A 21,208-nucleotide genomic window follows, 5' to 3' on the forward strand; every position below is an offset into this window, starting at 1 on the left:
TTAAAACCTCTCAGATTAGATAATAGAAATACAGACTAAAAGCAAGAACTATAAAGTCCTTACTGCTATATATCATAATCTAATGATACATATAAAATATGATTTGAAGTTAGGTGAGGCACTATAAATCTTAACAAATTATTTAAAGAATTGCATTATGCACCAAGAAAATAAAGTCCTTAAGTTTTAGCAGAAAAACCAAGAACCCTGGAGTTTGTCCTAAGTCTGCTTGTTTGTTTTTTATAAATGAGTGCTTTCAATCCAAGGTACTCTTGTTAGGTGATGAGAAAATACAAATTTCATTAACCATGGGACTATCAGCTCAGTTCACTAGAATTTTTTAGTCTAGAGAATATAGTGTTTCAGAACAGTTTCTTCAGCCAGAGTTCAAAATTCTAAGCCTGCCCCTTATTGTTGTGACTTTGTGCATATTACTTTTGTTCTCTCTGTTCCTTGTTTTTCTCATCTGTAAAATGAGGGTTATAACAGTATTCACTTCACATGCTATTTGTGATCAAACGAATATTGAAAAAAGCCCTAGTGTTTGGCAAATATTTAAAGTCTATGTAAATACGTTATCAGAAACAAAGATATATATATTGTTATGACATCATGATAATTCTTTGAGGGCAGACAAAATACTCGGAAAGGAGGAGAATAGATTTGCCTGAATAAGACAGGATTTTATAGAAGTGACAAGGAGGCAATCCATACGTGAGCTGAATCCTGAGGGAGAAGCATTTCTTAAAGACTAAAGGGGCAGGGGTGGGGAAGTGAGAACAGTATATGGCTTAAAGAAACACTGTCTAATTAGGAGCATGACTAAAACTGTGGCTCTCATTCTTTGGGTGCAATCATAAATCATTAGGATGCTTTCTGTATAGCAAATGATTTCTCAATTAGAAAGGTCACTCTGGATGATTTGAAGTAGTGGTGTGGAGGAATTCATTTACAGATGCCTCCACAGCAAGTTATTTTATTTAGGTATTTTGAGGGCTAAATAAGAACCACTGATGGAAACAATGGCAATTATCATTACCAATGAATTAATAAATGTACATTAATGACTGAGCCCTTAGAATCTACCACATGTTGAGCAATGGGTAAAATATTTTATGTATTTTATTGCACTTGGTCAGGAATAAAGGAAGTTTTTTGTTTTTTCATTGATATAGATTTCATCCAAATATTTTAACCATCTGAAGAACTAATTCTTCTTACCTGCTGGATAGGTCCTAAATATGGATTCGATGATATCAGAAGTTAAATTATATCTTAAACCATTACAACCATCTGTCTGGGGCCGGACATCAGCCTAAAACAAAGACCACATATATACACATAGGAATTTACATACATATTAGTTAGAACATCAGAGAATATGTCTAAGTACTGAACAGACACTACAGAAAGGTGGGAAACAGGCTTTCTAAATGACCTATAGACAAAGTAAGTCCTTTTCTTCCACTTTTAGAATAGAGACAGGGCTCAAAAAAGCCAGACTTGTTTCTCATACTTCTAGTAACTTACAAAATCTGCATCCTTAAGAGCCTGTTATGGTCAAAAATTGCACTTGGTCAGGAATAAAGGAAGCCTCCCTCTGTTGCCCACCCCCGCCTTAGCAAAGGGGTGATCGAGGAGCCCAAGTAGAGCCTGTGCAGGCCCATCACACCACCCCCCACAGGACTCGCCTTCCCTGGCACAGCTGAAAGGTTCCCACTGCAGTAGGAAGCTTTTCCCCCTGGTATTTTTTTTTTTGACTCAGCATCTTTCTTAAAAGGAAAATGGCTCTTTTAAATGTTGGAAGCCCCTCAGTGAAGGGTGCCATCTGGGAAGGCTGTCTGGCTGTGCACTGGTGTGTCCTGAGGACCTCAGCGCCTCCTGTTCCTGTCGGGGTGCTCTTGTGCCTGGCTGCCATCGGGGCTAGGTTCCTAGGGCTGCTGGGTCGACCCCGGCCTCCCTTCGAGGGGCATGAAGAGCACCCGTCACTCTTGCTTTCTGCTGGCTTATAGGCAGACAATGCCTTTGTTAATTTTCCTAAGTTTTGTCAGGCCTTCATCTTCAAGCTTTTCCTTACTCATGTTTTTCATTTTTTTTCCTTCTCTAGGAAATAATATATAAATTTGTAAATCCTAATTCAAAGATGACTTTCGTTTGAGGGTATTGAGTTGGATTTGTTTTTCTCTTTTAGTCTGGGTTATGTGACTTTAGGGGAGACGTGTGTAAGGGGTAGAGCTGTGTGCATTTTAATTTTTTATATATATATTTTGGTGCTGTATGTGATGAGAGACGAATCAGTGAACCATCTCTTGTAGGCAGTTTTGTTGAAAATAAAGGTTTCTCTTTGATTTAAAAAAAAAAAAATGGTAGAGAGCTAGTGGAGCTTTAACATAAAACTTGTACAGATGCCCAAACCACTAAAAACTCTGGTTATGAATTAAACATAAATTAACTAACTGGTTTCTTTAGGAAAGGCTTTATAAATTCAAGTTACTACTGAGCAACCAGAAAGATACCAAACATACAATTGGCATTCAACTTTTTTTTATATATATATTTTTCATTCTTTAGTTTTTCGCTGGACACAACATCTTTATTTTTTGTATGTGGTGCTGAGGATCGAACCCAGTGCCGTGCGCATGGCAGGCGAGAGCACTACCGCTTGAGCCACATACCCAGCCCTGGCATTCAACTTTTTGAATGTATAAATATGGTTCTAGTTCCTCTAGAGTTCAGAATCTTATTCCCTAATTCCACAGGTAAGGTATTCCCAATATTCTACTAGATTTGTTTTATAAATCTTTTTCTTTTTAATATACTTTTACTTGTCAATGGACTTTATTTATATGTCATACTGAGAATCAAACCCTGTGCCTCACACATGCTAGGCAAGCACTCTACCACTGAGCCACAACCCCAGTCCTTATAAACCTTTTTCTATAATGATATCATTATACATTTAACTTTGTATTATAAGTTAAAATACATCAATCACTTAAAAAAGGTACCAGAAAGCCCTAAATTTAAAAATATTAGTCCAATTTCTCTCTTTTCTTCTTCTTTTGGTGGTGCAAAGAATTGAACCCAGGGCCTCATACATGCTAGGGAAGTACTCTACTATTAGGTTATACACTGGGTCCAGTATTAGTACAATTTCTAACAATCACTTTCAAAGTTCATTTGACTTCCACTAGGCTAGGGTCAAGTCCCAAAACCAAGGAAATGTAACTGAAAAGAAATATAGAGGGAAATATAGGGGCTGTGGTTATAGCTCAGTGGTGGAGTGCTTGCCTAGCACGGGTGAGGTACAATCCTTAGCACCACATAAAAATAAATAAATGAAATAAAGTTATGAAAAAAGAAAACACACACATTGGAATTTTCACTACTTTTCTTTCAGAAATTTAGAAGGTTCACATACCAGAAATGCGGCAGAAATGCCAACATCTTGCTTGTGATTGGATGTGGAAAAACTATCTGTTGCATTCACATTTAAACGATTGGCCCAGAATTCTTCAGCACTGATAACTTGACTTACAACAAGGTCTTTATAAAGCTGAAACAAAACAGGATCTTCTTGCAGCATCCTGGTAATAGAATATATTAAACATAATTAACTTCTAGAATAAAACATCATTTAAGTAACATTTTTAAAAGACTTTGTGGCACAAAAGAGTGAAATAACTTTTATTTTGTGATGATCGAGCAGCAGAGATCATTTACTTCATTTTTTAAGCAATTAAGAGCAAAACAATTTTTGAAGAAATAAAGGAAGAAACAAAGACTAAACTCTTTAAGGGATTTGGCCTTATTCATATTTATAACCTTGTTAATACAATAATATAATCACTATGTATGTTTACTGAATTCTCTTTCATACAGAAAGGTAAATGGGAAACAGCAGAGGTATGCTTGAGATTTTTTAGTAACTTATCTTTCATTGTGTCAAGTACTGGGAGCTGGGAAACTGAGCACCTGACAGATAACTGGTGATGAAATTCTCATTATTACACATTTTTAATGGTTCAGTCCATTCTCTGAAAGAACTGGGAAAAGAAATTAAGGAACCCTAGTACTTTCTAATCTCAGTTCTGCTCTTAATCAGACATTAGGCTTGATGTAGTTAATTTAACTTCTGGGTTTGCATATTCTCATTTCCCCAAAGTTACAGAGCAAGTAAAATGCTAAAACTGAGAACTAAAAATAGAGGTAAAGATAATAGCGCGAGCGGGGAGAAATAACAAAACTATTACCATACTAGAAGACTAGAATCTACTATCTCTTTAAAAGCTAAATCTTTGGTCCTTCACCTGTTTTTCTCTTCCAGTTCTTTATTTGCTTTCCTCTTGAATTTGGGCAGTAGTTGCTGAAGAAGGTCCTTTACTGCATCTCGCTCTTTCACTGCTGTGCTTTCATTGGAAAAATGGAAGTTAGTTGTGTCCCCTGCATGTAGGACCAGCTGAAGCTGAATTTTAGCTTTTCCTTCTGGACTGATTTTCTGGCCTAAAAAGAAGCATGAAGCTAATTAGATGAGACTACTCACCCACATGGGGTAAACTGCTATATACTAAGTTACCTTTCCTGCCAAGAAGACTGAGGATCCCTTTAGGATTTAGCTGCTTTGTTCCAATCTGAAGACTTCTGCAGAAATGCACTATTCTTCTCATGTAACTGCAGTATGAATCAACATTTCGCCACTAACACTACTTCCCTTTTTGGTATTCTTTTGGTATCAGACTTCTCATCCACTTCATCTCCATTTCCAGATACCAATGCTTCCATTTAACTAGGGCAAACCTAAATTTTTAAGCTTTCTAACCATGTGCTTTCTAACCTTCTAGCTCAGTGGTGAGAACATGTGCGAGGCCCTAGGGAGAAGCAACAGCATCGCAAAGTAAAATAAAAACAATTTTAAAAAATTCAAAGCTTTGGCTGGGGATGTGGCTCAAGCGGTAGCGCGCTCGCCTGGCATGCGTGCAGCTCGGGTTCGATCCTCAGCACCACATACCAACAAAGATGTTGTGTCCGCCGAGAACTAAAAAATAAATATTAAAAATTCATTAAAAAAAAAAAAATTCAAAGCTTTGTAATCAGCTAATCAGGAGTCCTGAAACTACTTTAAACCACTGCCTCAAATCAACATTAAGGGCTATGGCTGTAGCTCAATGGCAAAGCACTTGCCTAGCAAGCACAAGACACTGGGTTCGAACCTTAACACTGCATTAAAAAAAATAAATAAAAATAAGAACAACAACAAAAAAAATCAATATTAGCAAAAATGACTTATCATTAAAAAAACAAACAAACAACCAAAAAAACCAAACAAACCCTGCTTAACAAATCTAAGGTTTGCTTATTAACTGCAAAGGAAAATATATGATGTTGCCTCTGAAAAATATGCTGTCACCACTTTAAGTGATCAAAAAAGGATAGGGCTGGGGTTGTGGCTTAGTGGTAGAGCACTTGATTAGCATGTGTGAGGCACTGAGTTTAATCCTTAACACCATATTAAAAAAAAAAAAGGTATTGTGTCCATCTACAAATATTTTTTAAACAAGGCAGGATTACCTGATACTGTGTGCTTTTTTTGGAACTGGGGATTGAACTCAGGGGCACTAGACCACGAGCAACATCCCAAGCCCTATTTTGTATTTTATTTAGAGACAGGATCTCACTGAGCTGTTTAGCACCTCACTTTTGCAGAGGCTGGCTTTGAACTCACAATCCTCCTGCCTCAGCCTCCTATTATAGGCGTGTGCCACAGTGCCCAGCTTACTATGTGCTTTTTGAGATGATAGAATAAGAAGTAAACAGGACTACATAAGTATTATTTTTGCCCAAAATGTTTAACCGGAATATGAACAAGATACTATATTTGACTTTCAGTTCATAAGAAATACAAAGGGCTGGGGATGTTGCTTAGTCAGAGGTGGAGTGCTTGTCTAGTGTGTACAAGGCTCCGGGGTTTGATCCCCATCACCAAGCAAAACAACAAACCACAGAAATAAATGATTCAGGACATGTGAATCATTCTTCCACACTATCTCTGAAAGAGGTAAAGACCACAACTACAGGTATTTAGACTGGGTCCTGGTTTAAAAAAATAATGAAAGACATTATTGGAGAGGAGGGGCTGGGGTTATGGATCCAATGGCAGAGCACTTTTCTAGCATGTGTGAGGTGCTGGGTTCAATCCTCAGCACTACATACATATAAATAAATAAAATAAAGGTATTATATCCATCTACAACTAAAAATATTTTTTTAAAAAAGGACATTATTGGGACAACTAAGAATTTTAACAATGGTTGGGATATTTATTATATGTTCTTGGTAAGATAATGATATAAGCAAAAAGTATACTCACAAGTAATAAAATGAATATGGCAAAATACAATTGAAGTATATATATGGGATTCATTACATAGGTTTTCTTTATACTATTTGAATTTTTCTGTAAGTTTAAGATTTTTAAAATTAAAAACCAGGGCTGGGAGTGCCAAAATATACCTTGAAGGAGAATTGTGTTTTTAAAGAGCAGCCTTCATTGGGAATAGCATTCCTTCTCTCTTTCATAGGAGAAGGGACAGAAGATTTTGTCCCATTAAGTTGGTGACTCATGATAGTGTGACATACTGCCTAGAAAGCTCATTTTAGGCTATATAGAACTCTAAACTTTAAATAAACAGAAACTTTAACTATAAAGATGATGGTTCCAGACCAAGAGTTTAAATGCAGCAATGAGAAGCAATTTACAAAGTAAGCCAGCATGTTCTATTATCCCTCTCCTCAAAAACAATTACTTCTTCCCAGGAAACTTAGTCACTGCTTTACCACTGGTCAATTTTAGCACCTATCTCTGAGAGTCTATATTTTAAAGTCATTTTTTTGTTTTTGTTTTTTTAAAATGAGGCAACTTTTTTTTATGTCTTTACTTTTATGTGGTACTGAGGATTGGACCCAGGGCCTCACATGTGCAAGGCAAATGCTCCACCACTGCACCACAACCCCAGCCCTTTTATAAAGTTTTTGAACTAACAAACTAACTTCAGTTCTTTTTTTTTTTTGTGGTGCTGGGGATTGAAGCCAGGGCCTTCTGCTTGCAAAGCAAGCCCTCTACCAACTGAGCTGTATCTCCAGTCCCTAAATTCAGTTCTGATAAGAATTACTGCTAATTTTTACTTGTGTAGTTTATTATTAATACTTTTAATTGACTTCTTTCAGAAATAGACATTCTTTCAAATATTCAACTGAAAATGAAATCTGTTCTAGTATAGATCTAGATTTGGGTAAGCACTCCCCTCCTTCATAACTTATAATTGTGAAGAAATGGGAGAATGGTATATTCTTTAGGGTATTACAATGAGTGTGTTTTTCACACACAATAGGGTTTGCTTCCCATTTACAAGAAATGCTAATATAGGCAGATCTTAGTTTATAAGTCTATTGTTGTACAAATGTTAGTTTGCAATACTTTTTAGGAAACGTGGTAGTTTTCCAGAGAAATAGTTTTAAGAGAAGGTATTCTTATCAGGATAGTTGACAAAAAACCCCATACAACTTGGGCAGTACTGTGTGATGAATCTTAAAAACAATATTTCCTTTTGAAAATTAAGTTATTCTAATGGAGAAAGTTAGGGATTTTGGTCATTTCCAGCAGGTAAATCCTTGGGTTAGGGAAACTGTTTATATACAAAGACATTTGTAAACTGAGCACCTGCAAATTGAGAGTTGTCTGGATTTGGAGATATTGTGCTGCTGGAAATCTATACAGGATTTTATCTAGAAGAATCTTTTTTTTGGTGTGCGTACATGTGCGAACGTGTGTGTGTACGTGTGTGTGTGTGTGTGTGTGTGTGTGTGTCTCTCTCTCTCTCCCCCCTGGGGACTGAACTCACAGCCTTGTGAATGCAAGGCAAGCACTCTACCAACTGAACTGTATCTCTTAGTCTTAGAAGAATCTTATGTTCAGGGAAATAAATGAATCCATATTAATAGTTTGACTGAAAGTACCATAATTGGTAGAGGGTTGTTTGTCCACCTTCTCTTTGGTTTTTCTTAAGATCTTGAGTAGAAATCTTTTCCAGAATAAAAGTTCTAAACTCCAGGATTCACTTGTTGTTTTTTTTTTTTTAAGTTGTAGATGGACACAATACCTTTATTTTATTTATTTTTATGTGGTGCTGAGGATCGAACCCAGTGCTTCACACACAAATGCTCTACCACTGAGCCACAACTCCAGCCCACCATTTGGTGCTTTTAAACCCAATTTTTATTAAACCACAAAGTACCATGACTTCTAGGTAAAAAATTCCGAGTTAATCTTATTAATTTGGAAAGAGAAGTTGTTTTTACGTTAGCTTTCAAAGTTAAAAATTATAAAGAAAATAAAAGATGAGCATGGTGATGCCCACCTATAGTTGCTGAGGTAGAAGGATTGCAACTTTTTTTTTTTTTTAAAGAGAGAGAGAGAGAGAGAGAGAAGAATTTTTTAAAAGAAATATTTATTTTTTAGTTTTCGGCGGACACAACATCTTTGTTTGTATGTGGTGCTGAGAATCGAACCCGGGTCACACGCATGCCAGGCGAGCGCACCACCACTTGAGCCACATCCCCAGCCCCAGGATTGCAACTTTGCAGAACACTATCTCAAAGTTTTAAAAAAGGGCCAGGGATATGATTCAGTGGTAGAGTTGTTCTGGAAAAATTAACAGAACTCTGTCTCAAAATAAAAATAAATTAAAAATATTATGCTCTCAGGCTGAGGTAACATGCACTAGGCCCTGGGTTTGATCCCCAGCATCCACCACCACCACCACCACCACCAAAAAAAAAAAAAAAAAAAAAAAAAAAAAAGCTCTGTATCTCCCATTTTGTTCAGTATAAAGTTGAATGTTTGAATGTATCTTCCCAAGAAAAGATGGCCACATAACTAAAGGTTAATTAGACAATTTGCCTAAATGGTGCAAGTCTATTATATGACAACCTGTCATCATCTGTTAATTTTTAAAATCTATGAACAATTTGAAACAGTTAATCTTTGGCAGGGATGTGTTCTACCTACACAATTTCAAAAAGATATTCTACACTGTGGAAGTACTTGCAACAACAAAATTCTGGAAACTTCATTCATAACTGTCCTTCAACAGAGAAGAGTTAAATACACAAGTACACACACATCCAGTGTAGTGTTACACAATTCTTAAGAGTATGTATAAATCTTCACATGAAGCAGATTTACATCTGTATGTCAATCTGTTAACAGTGAAAAGATCAGGTTATAAAATAGTATATATTCACTGATCCCGTTTTGCAATTTCTTTTTTTTTTTAATTTATTTTTTAGTCTCAGGTAGACATAATATCTTTATTTTATTTTTATGTGGGTCAAACCTAGTGCCTCACACATGCTAGACGAGCACTCTACCCAGCCTGCATTTTGTAATTTCTACATGATTTTTTGATATAAAATTCAAAACCCACAAAGATTTATAAACAATATTTCTATAAAGTTACTAGCAAATATATCATACATATGTATTAAACCTTAGTATAACTGACTTACATTTAATATCTGCATACATATGGCTGATTGTAAATCTATCTTTGCCTTCTGGCGCCCAAGCAATTCTTTCTGCCATGAGGTATAGAGCTCCATCCTGCTTCTTTTGACGCACCTTCTTCACGATCAACAAAACTTCTTCAGATGAAGTTGCCATGATGGCTATCAGGTGCTAAAAGAGGAAAAAGGTAATGAAAAAAAAAGTTTCACACATCAATTAGGAAGGGTTTGTTGACTAGAAAGTCCCTTCAAAATATAATATCTAAACTGTAAGAAAATAATGAGGAGGGGGAAAAAAAGGCTCTTCCAAGTTGAACATAAAGTTGCCTTGCATTATTTCCTCTACAAATTTCTCCCTGCTCATCATACCACCTGTGTAAATTTATACAACACTCAGTTTATAACACCTGTTTGCAGTTTTTCAAACCATTTACACATATACTAATGAAAGTAATTTTCAATTTATTTTTTATTTTCCTCTGGAATATTCTTAAATCATAAACATATAATTTGACTACAAATATGTGGTCTTATATATAATATATATTTAGAACAGTAGAAATTTAGAATTATGCAGGACCCTCTTTGATATTTAGGACAAAGTTGTTTCAACTGAAACAGCTAGGTCACTAAATCTGTGTGGCCTACTTCTGTGTATATAGCTAAGAAACATTAATATTTAAAACTTCACATGCTAGTTTTCTCTTATCAATCAAATGTCTTTAACTATTTCTTGATTCATTTGTGTATTGGTAATCAGCTATATAGAAAACTACCTGAGCACCTTTCTTCTGGGAATATTAAATGCTTCCCCAAATCCTTGAGACTTAGTGTAGTTATTTGGAATACAAACTGAAAACAACTTAGAGGTTGTCTGGGCTCAAGGAAAGATACCAAACTAATAGTTATCTGCCATAGTTTAGGATAGGGAAAATTATGGCAAAATGCTACATGTATGCCATTTCTTGTGAAGTTATGCCTTTAGTTTTCATTCACAAAGGAATGGTTTAATTTTTTTTAAATTTATTTTTTCAGGCACAGTTTAAAGTATAATTATGGTGAAATCAGTTTATCTAGATATTATAAAAATTTGTCCTGGAATGTAGCTCAGTGGTAAAATACTTACTTTGCACGTGTAGGGACCTGCGTTTGCTTCCCAACACCAAAAATAGTGAGATCTGATTTCTAATTTTTCTTAAGTTGATTATCTGAATTGTAAGTAGTCATCTCTCCCTTTTATAGGCTTTTGTGTGTGTTTACATGGTGGGGGGTTGCTGGGGAGTGAACCCAGGGCCTTGCGCAAACCAGGCAGGCACTCTATTACCGAGTTACATTCCTAGCCTCAGGTTCCTTTGTATAAGAGGAGGGTTCTACTATGTTATCCAGGTTGGTCTCAACCACCTGAATTCAAGGTGTACTATAAGCATAAACCGTCTTCTAGGTGGGAAAAGGGTGAAGGGTGAATATATTTATTTAGTAAATTTGTACTGAGCTGAAGAGCCTATAAGTTGTCCAAAGAAATGTGTGTATGTGTGCTATCTGTTTGTAATACAAATTAGAATATGTCAAGTCCCAAAAGGGACACAAAAAACATTTTGAGTTAGGACTCAGGCAATTTTTTTTTTACTTGGGAAGCCCTGGTTTGCCATACAATTTTTTTAAAAAATTGAGGTCTAATTAACAAACAAACAAAATATATAGCTTTTTCGGTGTTCTGTTTGATGTGTTTTGCCCATTGCATACACCCATGTACAAATACCCCAAAGGAGACACAGAACATCTCCATCATCCCCGAAAAGTTCCCTCATATATTTTCTGGTTAATTCTGTTTTCCTTACTCTCCAGCCACTATCTTCTGATTTCTATCACCTATTATTAGTTTTTGTACCAGGAATCTTACATATGTACTTTCATGTCTCTGGATTTTCATCATTTTGAAATTCACCATACTATTGCATGTATCAGTAGTTTCTTTGTTATACAAAGATAGTTATAAACTGGATCTTTTTTTGGGGGGGGCAGTACTGGGTGCTGAACTCAAGGGTGCTTTACTGCTGAGCTATATCCCCAACTCTTTTTAATTAAAAACAATTTTTTTTCATTATAAATGGACACAGTACCTTTACTTTTTAAGTTTATTTTTATATAACGTGGAGGATCGAATCCAGTGCCTCACACGTGCTAGGCAAGCGTTCTACCGCTGAGCTATATCCCCAGTCCCTCTTTTAATTCATTTTTTATTTTTTTAGTTGTAGGTGGACACAATATCTTAATTTTTATTTATACATGATGCTAAGGATTGAGCCTTATGCCAGGTGAGCGCTCTACCACTGAGTTACAACCCCAGTACCCCCTCTTTTAATTTTTTAAGACAGGTTCTTGTTAAGTTGCCAAGATTGGCCTTGCCTTGAGTAACTGGGATTACAGGCATGTGCCACCATGTTAGGCATAAATTTGGTCTTGAAGAGAGGATTTTGATGAAGAAAGTAGAGGGTAAATGGCATTGCAAACAAAGGGAATGGTTTGAACAAAGGTGTAAAACTCTCTAAGAATGGTAAAGAATCTGGATTCGGTATGATAATCATGTCGGAGGTCAGTGGGATATGAGGTCAGACGATTAAAACGGAAGCAGAGTGGAGAATGCCACTCTACGTTCTAAGCAACAAAAACCCTCTAAATATCTAAATATTTTTGTATTTTTGAAAATTAATCTCAAGGTAGCATTATAGAGACTAGAGAGAGATCAGAACATGTCTCTGAACCAGGCTGGGGCAGTGAAACTGGAGAGGAAAGGATCAAGGACAACCAAGGAAGCAGATTAATAGACATTATAAGTACTGAAAGAAGTGTCACAATTGCTCACTAATGCCCCATTTCTAACTCTTAATGACATGAGGACAAGGTGCCATTTACAGAAATAAATGAAAAGGAAGGGCAGGTTTGAAAGTGAACACAAGGAATTCAGTTTTGGATATGGAGAGTGTCAGGCAATGTTGAATCATATAGGTGGAGATAGTCTGCATCATGTGAGCATTTGTAATTTGTTAGACTAAAGCCTAATTAGATAATTGCTTTTATCAAATTCAAAAATGAAAAGGAATTTTAAAAAACTCCACACACCCCAAGCACTAACATCAATTTTCTTCATTTTAAATTGCATTGATATTAACTGTATCACCACTCCAGATATTATAAAGCCAAGTTAATGATTTTGTGTTTTTCATTTGCCACTGAAAATATTTCCCCATGTTATTCTACAATCTCCAGTTTTAATATGTATACACCAAATATAACAAAGAGTTAAAATTCTTACTACACAATATCATATTTTAACTGACTAACCTTTTGATGTTCTCCTAAGATTTTGATTAAAGGTTAGTTGCTCAAAAAGTTCAAAAGCCTCTATTTTAGGACTACTTAATTACAAGAAAAGATATAAAGCATGTTTTATTATTATATTTTAAAAATCATATTATTATATGAAAAAATTATCTAAAATTTATTTATTTTTAAAAGAGAGAGAGAGGGAGAGAGAGAAAGAGAGAGGCTGACCTCAGAGATTCATTATGCCATTATTCAAATATACATAACTAGAAAGATAGACACCAGTCTAATAACAGTTATTTATGAGTGACAGAAACATAAATGATTTAAATGTTCTTTGTGTTTTCTGGATAATCTATAATAAATAAGTATTTAGTAATGAGAAATGTAGTTAATGTCTTCCTGAAATGTATTTCCTATCAAATCATATGTTTACTAGTAAAGTGTGGGTAAGAATTAAAAGTAACCCTTATTTTCAATTTCTATAATATGTCTAAATTTAAAATTTTAATTTACAAAATTTTACACTTAGGGAATTGTTAAGTATTTTTATATCAATCTCCTAATACACATAATAAACAGACAATTAATCTTAAAAGGCCCACTCTGGGGGCTGGGATTGTGGCTCAGTGGTAGAGTGCTTGCCTAGAATGTGTGAGGCACTGGGTTTGATCCTCAGTACCTCAAAAATAAATAAAAGTATTGTGTCCATAAAAAAGAAAAAGAAAACAGCCCATCCTGAAATTGTAAAACTATACTGTATGCTATACAAATAACATTTTAGGAAACATGAGTTAAAATCTGACAAAGATGGGAGAGGAGAGTTGGTGGAGGTTACCACATAATTATTAAATAATTTAAAGCACTTCAGTAATTAGAAGAAAAAACAGTGAACAGGGGTAGCTGATAGAGCAAGTCCCCAATTAACTGGGCTTACAGGCACAAATGCAAAGTGTTAGCTTTGGAAAAGAACAGAAAATTTCCAAGTTGAGAAGATGAGAAAGTAAGTAGGTGAAGACAGAGAAACTGTAAAGTGAAGAATTCATGGGACTGTATAAATTGATTTTGAATCAGCTACTTTAAATTAACCAGGAAAAACATAACCGCTTATATAACATAACATGTGAAATCTATTAAAATTCACTTGGGGGAGGGCTGGGAATGCAGCTAATTTGTAGACTGTGTGCCCGGCATGCATGAAGCCCTGGGTTCTAATGCCCAGCACCACCACCAGGAAAGAAAAAAAAAAAAAAAAAAAGGTGGGACCTTAAAAAAAAAAAAAAAAAAAATCAGAGACAAATTATTGAATCTGGGCACAATGGTCAATTGTCTCAGTTAATTTGCTTGGCAAGTTTCCCCGATCATCTGTAGTGTTTCTGTTAATTGTTCAAGAACAAATGTACCAATTTTAGGAGGGTTAATAGAATGAACCTCTGAGGTTGTTCTAAATGGCTTCAGTGATTTTTCTTGAGGGAGTTTCCTTGGGAGGCAAACAGGTCTTCCCAGTAGAACTCAATAAGAGCCACAAAATATTCTGTTTATGAGAAATATTGCTGTAGGCTATATTTAAACAAGTCCGGTCAATGAAGATCTAGCTTTACTTAAAAGATTACTTTGTGATAATACTGTTGTAACTTTTTTTTTCATATTTATTTTTTAGTTGGACACAATAGTTTTATTCTGTTTATTTTTATGTGGTGCTGAGGCAGGGCCTTGAATTTGCTAGGCAAATGCTTCACTGCTGAGCCACAACCCCAGCCCTATCATATCTTTTTTTATACCAAGACCTTCTCAAAAAAGTATTGATATGCAGTTAAAAATTTATTTGCCTGAAGCTACATTTTCCCATTAACTGGCTAATTTTTACGCATATTTTTCAGTATAGTACTCTAAACTTCAAAATCATAGCTTTTGCCTAGCATATGTTGGGCTCTGGATTGAACCCCCAGCACCACCAAAACCAAAACCAAACACCAACAAATCCCCAAATTATTAGCTAACATTTGCTATTTCCCCATAGCACTTACTACATTTTTTTCTTCCCGATGTTGGAAGTCAAACTAGGGGCCTAATGCATACTAGGTAAGCCATCTACCACTGAGCTACAGCCTCAGTCCCTGTAATTCTTTTTTTCTGTAATTCTTTAAATTCTTCAAATTTGACAAACTGCAAACTTAATAAAGGAAGGCAGAGGCCACTTGTGTTCATAGTATAGCACCAAGCAGCCTAGTATTTGACTCCTAGGAAGAATCCAACAAATATCTGTGATAATCTCTATAAGATCTTTGTTCTTAAAAGAATCCAGTCTCAGCTGGATCTTTGCACATAAATCTTTGCACATAAATCCTAGGCTCAACTCCAGGAAGCACTAGAGCCCTCAATTCACATATCAGAGCACCATTTCTCACACAGATTCCATCAACTGGATCCTGCCCTCTAAGGAAATAGGGATAGCAAGAATTTAAAATGGTTGAGCAGAAATCTTTTAATTACTGCATCTGTGCATTTCCATCACCTACATACACTTTTTAAAAGTGCAGAGATAAATGGAGGAGAAAAAAGACAACACGTAAAATATAAACTCCTATCACCCTTATCCTTTCAGATAGGAGAATTGCCAGAGAAAGCTGCTTTATCTACCAACATAAAAGACAAGAGATCTGGAATACTATTTGTATCAAGCAATCAAAAAATGTTTTAATAATTCAACAATACAGGGAATAACAACTTATAAGTATGTCAAAAGTAACCAAAACGTATTCCTTTAAGGATGTTTTCCCAACAAGTATATTAAGGAGAATACTAATGTGGCAATTTTAGGGCCAAGTACCTTTTCACTTTACAGCAGTGCAGGGACAGTCAAGAGGAATATATGACATAGAGACGCATAATAGAGGAAAATGGGCTGATGACCACTAGTAAACACTGCAAAAAAACAAAAACAAAACGAAACAAAAACTGACAAGAGTACCAAAAGTGAAGAATCATCATCTGGTAATCAAAGAGGGAATATTATATCAATGGCTGACACAGCTACATTAAAGGTAGGAGGAGAGAAAGGGGGAAGAGCACAGTGACATCTCTAACAGCAATATCCATAAGGTAAAAACAGTGGTCAAAGGGTTAAGGGATCTCAAATACACCATACAACATTCTGATGGCAAGAGAAACACATACACACAGACACACACACACAAACAGGCTTTAAAATAATATATGAGCAGGGAGAAGATAAAAGCCTTGTGAGCAGTACACATATGAAGCATTCACAACCTACTGAAGTCAGATATTTGCCTCTACTTTTAACTGATTTTTCTCCCTCTGACTGTACCAATCTGTTCTATTAAAGAGCCCTCTCAGCATTCACTTTAATTATTTTTACACATTTGCACTGCAATGTGCATTTAACATCACTTAAGAGAGACTCAAATCTATCATTGTGTCATGCTGCTAAAGGTCAATTGGGTAAGGGCAGCAAACCATCTCTCCCTTTAAGAATTAAGGATTTAAAACTACTTAGAGGTTCTAAGTTCTCCCTAGAGCCCAGTCCTTCTGTAAACCTTAGGCCTGCTCCTAGAGGTTATTTTCCCTGCTGTTAAGACTTCTCCACGTTCACAGCTATGGTTTTAGCTGTTAAAAATTTTAGGATTGGCAACTTTGTCTTAATAAAGATTAGCCTCTAGGAAAGGGGAGGCTAAGTTGGTGTAGCCTTCCACCAAAGCATGCTGCTTTACATACTGGCATTCCAGATAAGAGTTCACGGGGAGAAATTGTTTAATTCCTTTAAAAAGTTTAAAAATCACAACTCTGTATAATGAGAGAATATTGGGTTGTATGGAGCCAGTACTGCAAAGTGTATTTTAAACCAATTTTTAAAAAAACATTGTTTTAGTTGTAGATGTACACAATCTTTATTTTCATGTTTTGTTGAGGATTGAACCCAGTGCCTCACACGTGTAAGGCAAGCACTCTGCCACTGAGCCACGACCCCAGCCCTTAAACAACTCTTGGTGGTCTTTTTTTGTTGTTTCTTTGGCTGTTTTGGGGATTGAGCCCATGGCCTCTGACATGATAGGCAAGTGTCCTACCTCTGAGCTACATCTCCAGGGCATTTTCATGTTTTAAATTGGATCTTCTGATGGATAAAAAATTTTCCTACCTCTTTCCACTCCTATTTTACAGATGTTAAAACGGGCATTTAAGACTCAATCAGCTGGCCAAGTATGATGGTGTATGCCTATAATCCCAGCAGTTTGAGAGGTTGAGGAAGGAGGATCACAAATTGGAAGCTAGCGTTGGCAATATAGCAAAGCTCTAAGCAACTTAGAGAGACTCCATATAAGGGGGGAAAAAAAAAGGGCTAGGGATGGTAAAGTGCCCCGGGTTCATTCCTCAGTAATAAAAACAACAACAAAAAAAGTCAATCAGCTGGGTGTGGTCTTGCAATCCCAGCAACTCCGTGGCTGAGGAAGGAGAATCGCCAAATTCCTGGCCAGCTTTGGCAACTCAGCAAGACCCTGTCTCAAAAAATAAAGGGGGCTGGGGATGTAGCTCAATAGTGGTAGCGCGTTCCTGAGTTAATCCACAGCACCACAATCAATCAATAAATAAATACATAAGCCAATCAGATAAGCCACCTTACTCAATTTAGCCTGATAACATTGGAAAATTTGTGAAATAATTATATATTTCCATTTTTTTTTCATTACATGACAAGCACATCGGGAATGACTAAAACTGGAAGTGTGTAGGTTGGCTCACGTGTAAATAAAAATTTTAAAGGCGGCAGGACTGACAGGTGGAAGCACGAGCTCATTCGGCCACCAAGGTGAGAGCTTTCCTTAATGAAACCGAAAGACTCTCTACAGTACGTTTCCTAACGGGAAGGACCTCTTTGCCCGGGAGGGGCCTCCACTTCCTTCATTCTCATGAAGTAAGTCAGATCCCGGCGTTGGATGGAGTCCCTGCTCCGTGGAAGGGCAGGACTCCTTTAGACAAGTAGATTAAGGGTCGGGTCGCCTCTTTCCTACTTCGGGATAATAAGGGCAAAGCAGGCGGCAATCTTAGACGGTGTGGAGACGGCAAAAGCGACGCTGGGAAAAGGTGCAGAATACGCGCCGTCCCGCGACCCCCCGGGCCTGTCAGCTACTCACCGCCCACCTGCCCGCATTCTTCGGTCTAAACTTACCAGGTGGAAGCTACAGCCTCCGGCTAGGAGTGAGTAACTGAGTTGGATCGGGTCGACTTCCGTTGAGCTTAAAGCTGCTGCTGGGAAGCCGCTGAAACCCAGTGGCCGCAGCCGTCGCCACCGCCTCTGTTACTGGGGGGTCTCGCCTCCATCGCTGGCTGCGAGGTCTCTGAGGGCACGTGACCGGAAGTACAAAGGCGGGCCTGCGGGACACGTGACCCCAGAGCGCGGCCGCCATGACACCTTCCGTTAGTTCCCTCCCTCCCCCACCGGTTCCCGCCTGTTTCGTTTCCTCTCTCCGGTTTCGTGCGGTGAAGATCTCCGGAATCCTATCTGTCACACCCGTTTGGCTTAGGGCTCCTCCGATCCCGGTTAACGGCGTGTCTTCCGCTTGCGGCGACCCACCGACTGCAGGTGGTAGAGAGCGTAATTGCAACCGCGGCCTGAGGGGGTGGGACCACGCGCAAGGAGGGGCGTAATCGTCACGTGACAAGGAAGTGCCGTTAATAGCGTTATCCCCGCGTCCCCGGCGCTCCTGGGTGACGTAAGTCAGGCCCGGGAGGAGCGAGAGGGGAGAGACAAGTTCAAGTTCCGCTGTCAGTGCGCGGTGAGTGGCTGGGTGCGGAGCCCAGAAGGTCCGGACTTCTGAAAATTGGAAGCTGCTGACCGGGATGTGGTGTGGCAGGGCTGGGACTTTTGGGCTCCTGGTCGGTGAGCCTGGCTTTGAAAACTTGGTTACCGGAACTCAAGAGGGCGTAATACAGTATTAATGTTACCGCAGTTAAAAAGGTAGTGGTTCCACTAGATGAGGAATTTATTGAGGTCGAGGACTGTGTATTTTTATCCTAGTATCTCCAGCGGTGCGTGAAGGCTGAGAACGTAGTAGATACTCAGAATGTTGAATGAGTGAATGCAGTGACAAAATATGTTGCAATTTCTCTAGGTGAGAATTCTCTGATTATTATTCATGGAAATAAAATCTGTTACTTCCTTTTCGCATTATTTCTTTAATATTTGTTCCTTTCCTTGTCTCTTTCACAGCCCTTTCGTTCCATACAACTAGTGGGCCAAGAGAACGCTGTGATTTGTATTTGATGTGTGAACAGCAAACCCCGAATACGACTCTTTCACATTACCATTGAATAATCGGGGAAATGGGAAGATGATTAGATCTGGACTTATCAGCTGTGTATTCTCGGCTCATCTCTACCTTTTATTAGCCCTGTGAGCTTTGAACAAGCCAACCTTTTAAGAACTTGTTTTACTGATTGATTTTGGTAAGCATTTCTCACCCTCATCTATGGGCTTAATTTTTTTGATTGTTAGGATAGAGCTGTGACAGACTTCACAGAAGTGACATTTAAATTCAGTTTTGGAGAAAGATAAGGTTTTGTTATATGGGATAAGAGTTTATGAACTGCATATTTTAAGTCATGGAGGCACAACAAACTTATAGATTGAAAGAGGACCACACATAGTTCAGTATAGTTGGAGAATAGGAGAGAAGTAACAGGGAGATGAACTGGAGTAAGAAATAGAGATGAGATCTCCTCTACTGATCCCATTATAGAGGACCCAGCTTTATCTTTCATTATTCCATTCAGTGTTTCAACCAAAGACTGAATATGTATTCTTCAAATATATTTTCATTTTTCCATCTCTATATCATTGCTTATTGTTGCACTATTTACTGCCCTTTCCCTTTCTTTCCGATAAGACCTACCTGGTGCTGGTGCTACTTCCCTTAGGAAGTTATCTGTGGTTCCCTTTAATTCAGTGTGATCCCTCTAATCCTTAAGTTCTAAAAAAGCACTTTGTTTATGTTTCTCTTATATCTGTATGTGGTATTTGTGTTTTTCTCCCTGTTTGATGGTAAATTGATTTCTGGAATTGTTTTACTTACTTTGTTCCCACCACTGAATCTGCTTTTGTATTAGCTACATAATAAAATGAATGAGTGAAAAAAATGAGAGAAGAATCTTTTTAGATCAGGAGTTCTCAAGTATTTTGAGTATAGTTATACTAAATTTTTGGTTGATTGTTTTTAGAACAGCATTTTTCTTGTACATGTTGAATTGTATGAGACAAAATTACTACCAGAAAATAGGACTATAATATGTGTGTAATGGTACAGTTTTCTTTGTGCCTGGAAATTGGTGCCATTTCTCTCTCTCTCTCTCTCTCTCTCTCTCTCTCTCTCTCTCTCTCTCTCACACACACACACACACACACACACATACACACATAAATGTGTACCTGAGAATAGTTACTGAGACTAGTTGAACAGATAGGCAACTCTGTGTTAGTTTACAAAGTTCTCATTGGGCATTTGACTTTTGCTACCTAATATTCTTATCCCTGTTAATTCCTATCTAGTTTCTTTTATTCAAGCTCTTATTCTTTGTATTCCAATTCCCTGTACCTTACTTCTCACTTCATTCAACCAACATACGTATCAGGCCCCTGCTGGGTTCAATGGAGAGATCTAGAGGCCTTAATTAAGCACTGTTAAAATTTTGGTTGATAAGTTTAATGCTTGCTGACAAGACTTTAGTATTTGAGACCTTATCAACAGAATATTGCATTTAAATGAGAGACTCCTAAAGATTTACCACTTAAATATAGTAGGGTTGCTGTTTTACTTCAAGGAACTTGACCAATTTTTCTTTTAAGCCCTACTGTATCAATTTTACCTACTTACACTATAAGATAATGCAGTGGGATAGGATGCTGGAGGGCCTTGAAATCTAGACATGATACTTTAAGAGTTTTAGAGTTAAGGAATGTGAATAGAAGGACCACACTATTACATGCAAAGGTACCTATTTTGCTTTTGTTTTTGTTTTTTTACCAGCATGTTCAAAGTAGAACTAGTTGTTCTGTCTCATGTTTTCCTTATGTTCCCCACACATTTCTTTAATGCATCCTGAATGAATGGTGATCTTAAATTCTATTTTTGCAGATTTTTTTCAGGCAAGGAATACTGTGCCTGAACAAGTTTCACCTTTTTGACTAAATGACTTTTGTGCCAGTGATACCAGAGTCCTACAGCCATGTTCTTGCGGAGTTTGAGTCACTGGATCCATTACTCTCAGCCTTGCGTTTGGACTCCAGTCGTTTAAAGGTGAATTTCTT

General features: G+C 37.3%; 2 protein-coding genes across 6 annotated transcripts in view; one reads left to right on the top strand and one right to left on the bottom strand.

Annotated features, from left to right (window-relative positions):
• Positions 1–18,213, bottom strand: part of Gtf2h1 (general transcription factor IIH subunit 1) — a 43,659-nt gene extending 25,446 nt beyond the window's left edge. Inside the window, exons 1-5 of the mRNA XM_005326745.4 lie at positions 18,074–18,213; positions 9,565–9,733; positions 4,311–4,503; positions 3,422–3,587; positions 1,222–1,315 (exon numbers count right to left, since the gene is read on the bottom strand). Coding sequence (XP_005326802.1) covers positions 1,222–1,315; positions 3,422–3,587; positions 4,311–4,503; positions 9,565–9,718 — 607 coding nt within the window. The 5' untranslated portion in view covers positions 9,719–9,733; positions 18,074–18,213. The remainder of the gene's footprint in view (positions 1–1,221; positions 1,316–3,421; positions 3,588–4,310; positions 4,504–9,564; positions 9,734–18,073) is intronic.
• A 132-nt stretch (positions 18,214–18,345) lies between these two features.
• Hps5 (HPS5 biogenesis of lysosomal organelles complex 2 subunit 2) overlaps positions 18,346–21,208 on the top strand; it is a 40,824-nt gene continuing 37,961 nt past the window's right edge. Inside the window, exons 1-4 of one of the 5 annotated variants that reach the window (XM_040284641.2) lie at positions 18,350–18,487; positions 18,923–19,016; positions 19,115–19,350; positions 21,036–21,197. In XM_040284641.2, the coding sequence (XP_040140575.2) occupies positions 21,090–21,197 (108 nt within the window). In that variant the 5' untranslated portion in view covers positions 18,350–18,487; positions 18,923–19,016; positions 19,115–19,350; positions 21,036–21,089. Of the gene's footprint in view, positions 18,488–18,540; positions 18,863–18,922; positions 19,017–19,114; positions 19,351–21,035; positions 21,198–21,208 lie in introns of those variants that run through there. The other 4 variants (XM_021727305.3, XM_040284642.2, XM_013359344.4 and 1 more) reach the window with 4 other exon arrangements.

This window comes from Ictidomys tridecemlineatus, chromosome 4 (genome assembly GCF_052094955.1).
Source record: "Ictidomys tridecemlineatus isolate mIctTri1 chromosome 4, mIctTri1.hap1, whole genome shotgun sequence".
In the NCBI taxonomy this organism is placed as follows: domain Eukaryota; kingdom Metazoa; phylum Chordata; class Mammalia; order Rodentia; family Sciuridae; genus Ictidomys; species Ictidomys tridecemlineatus.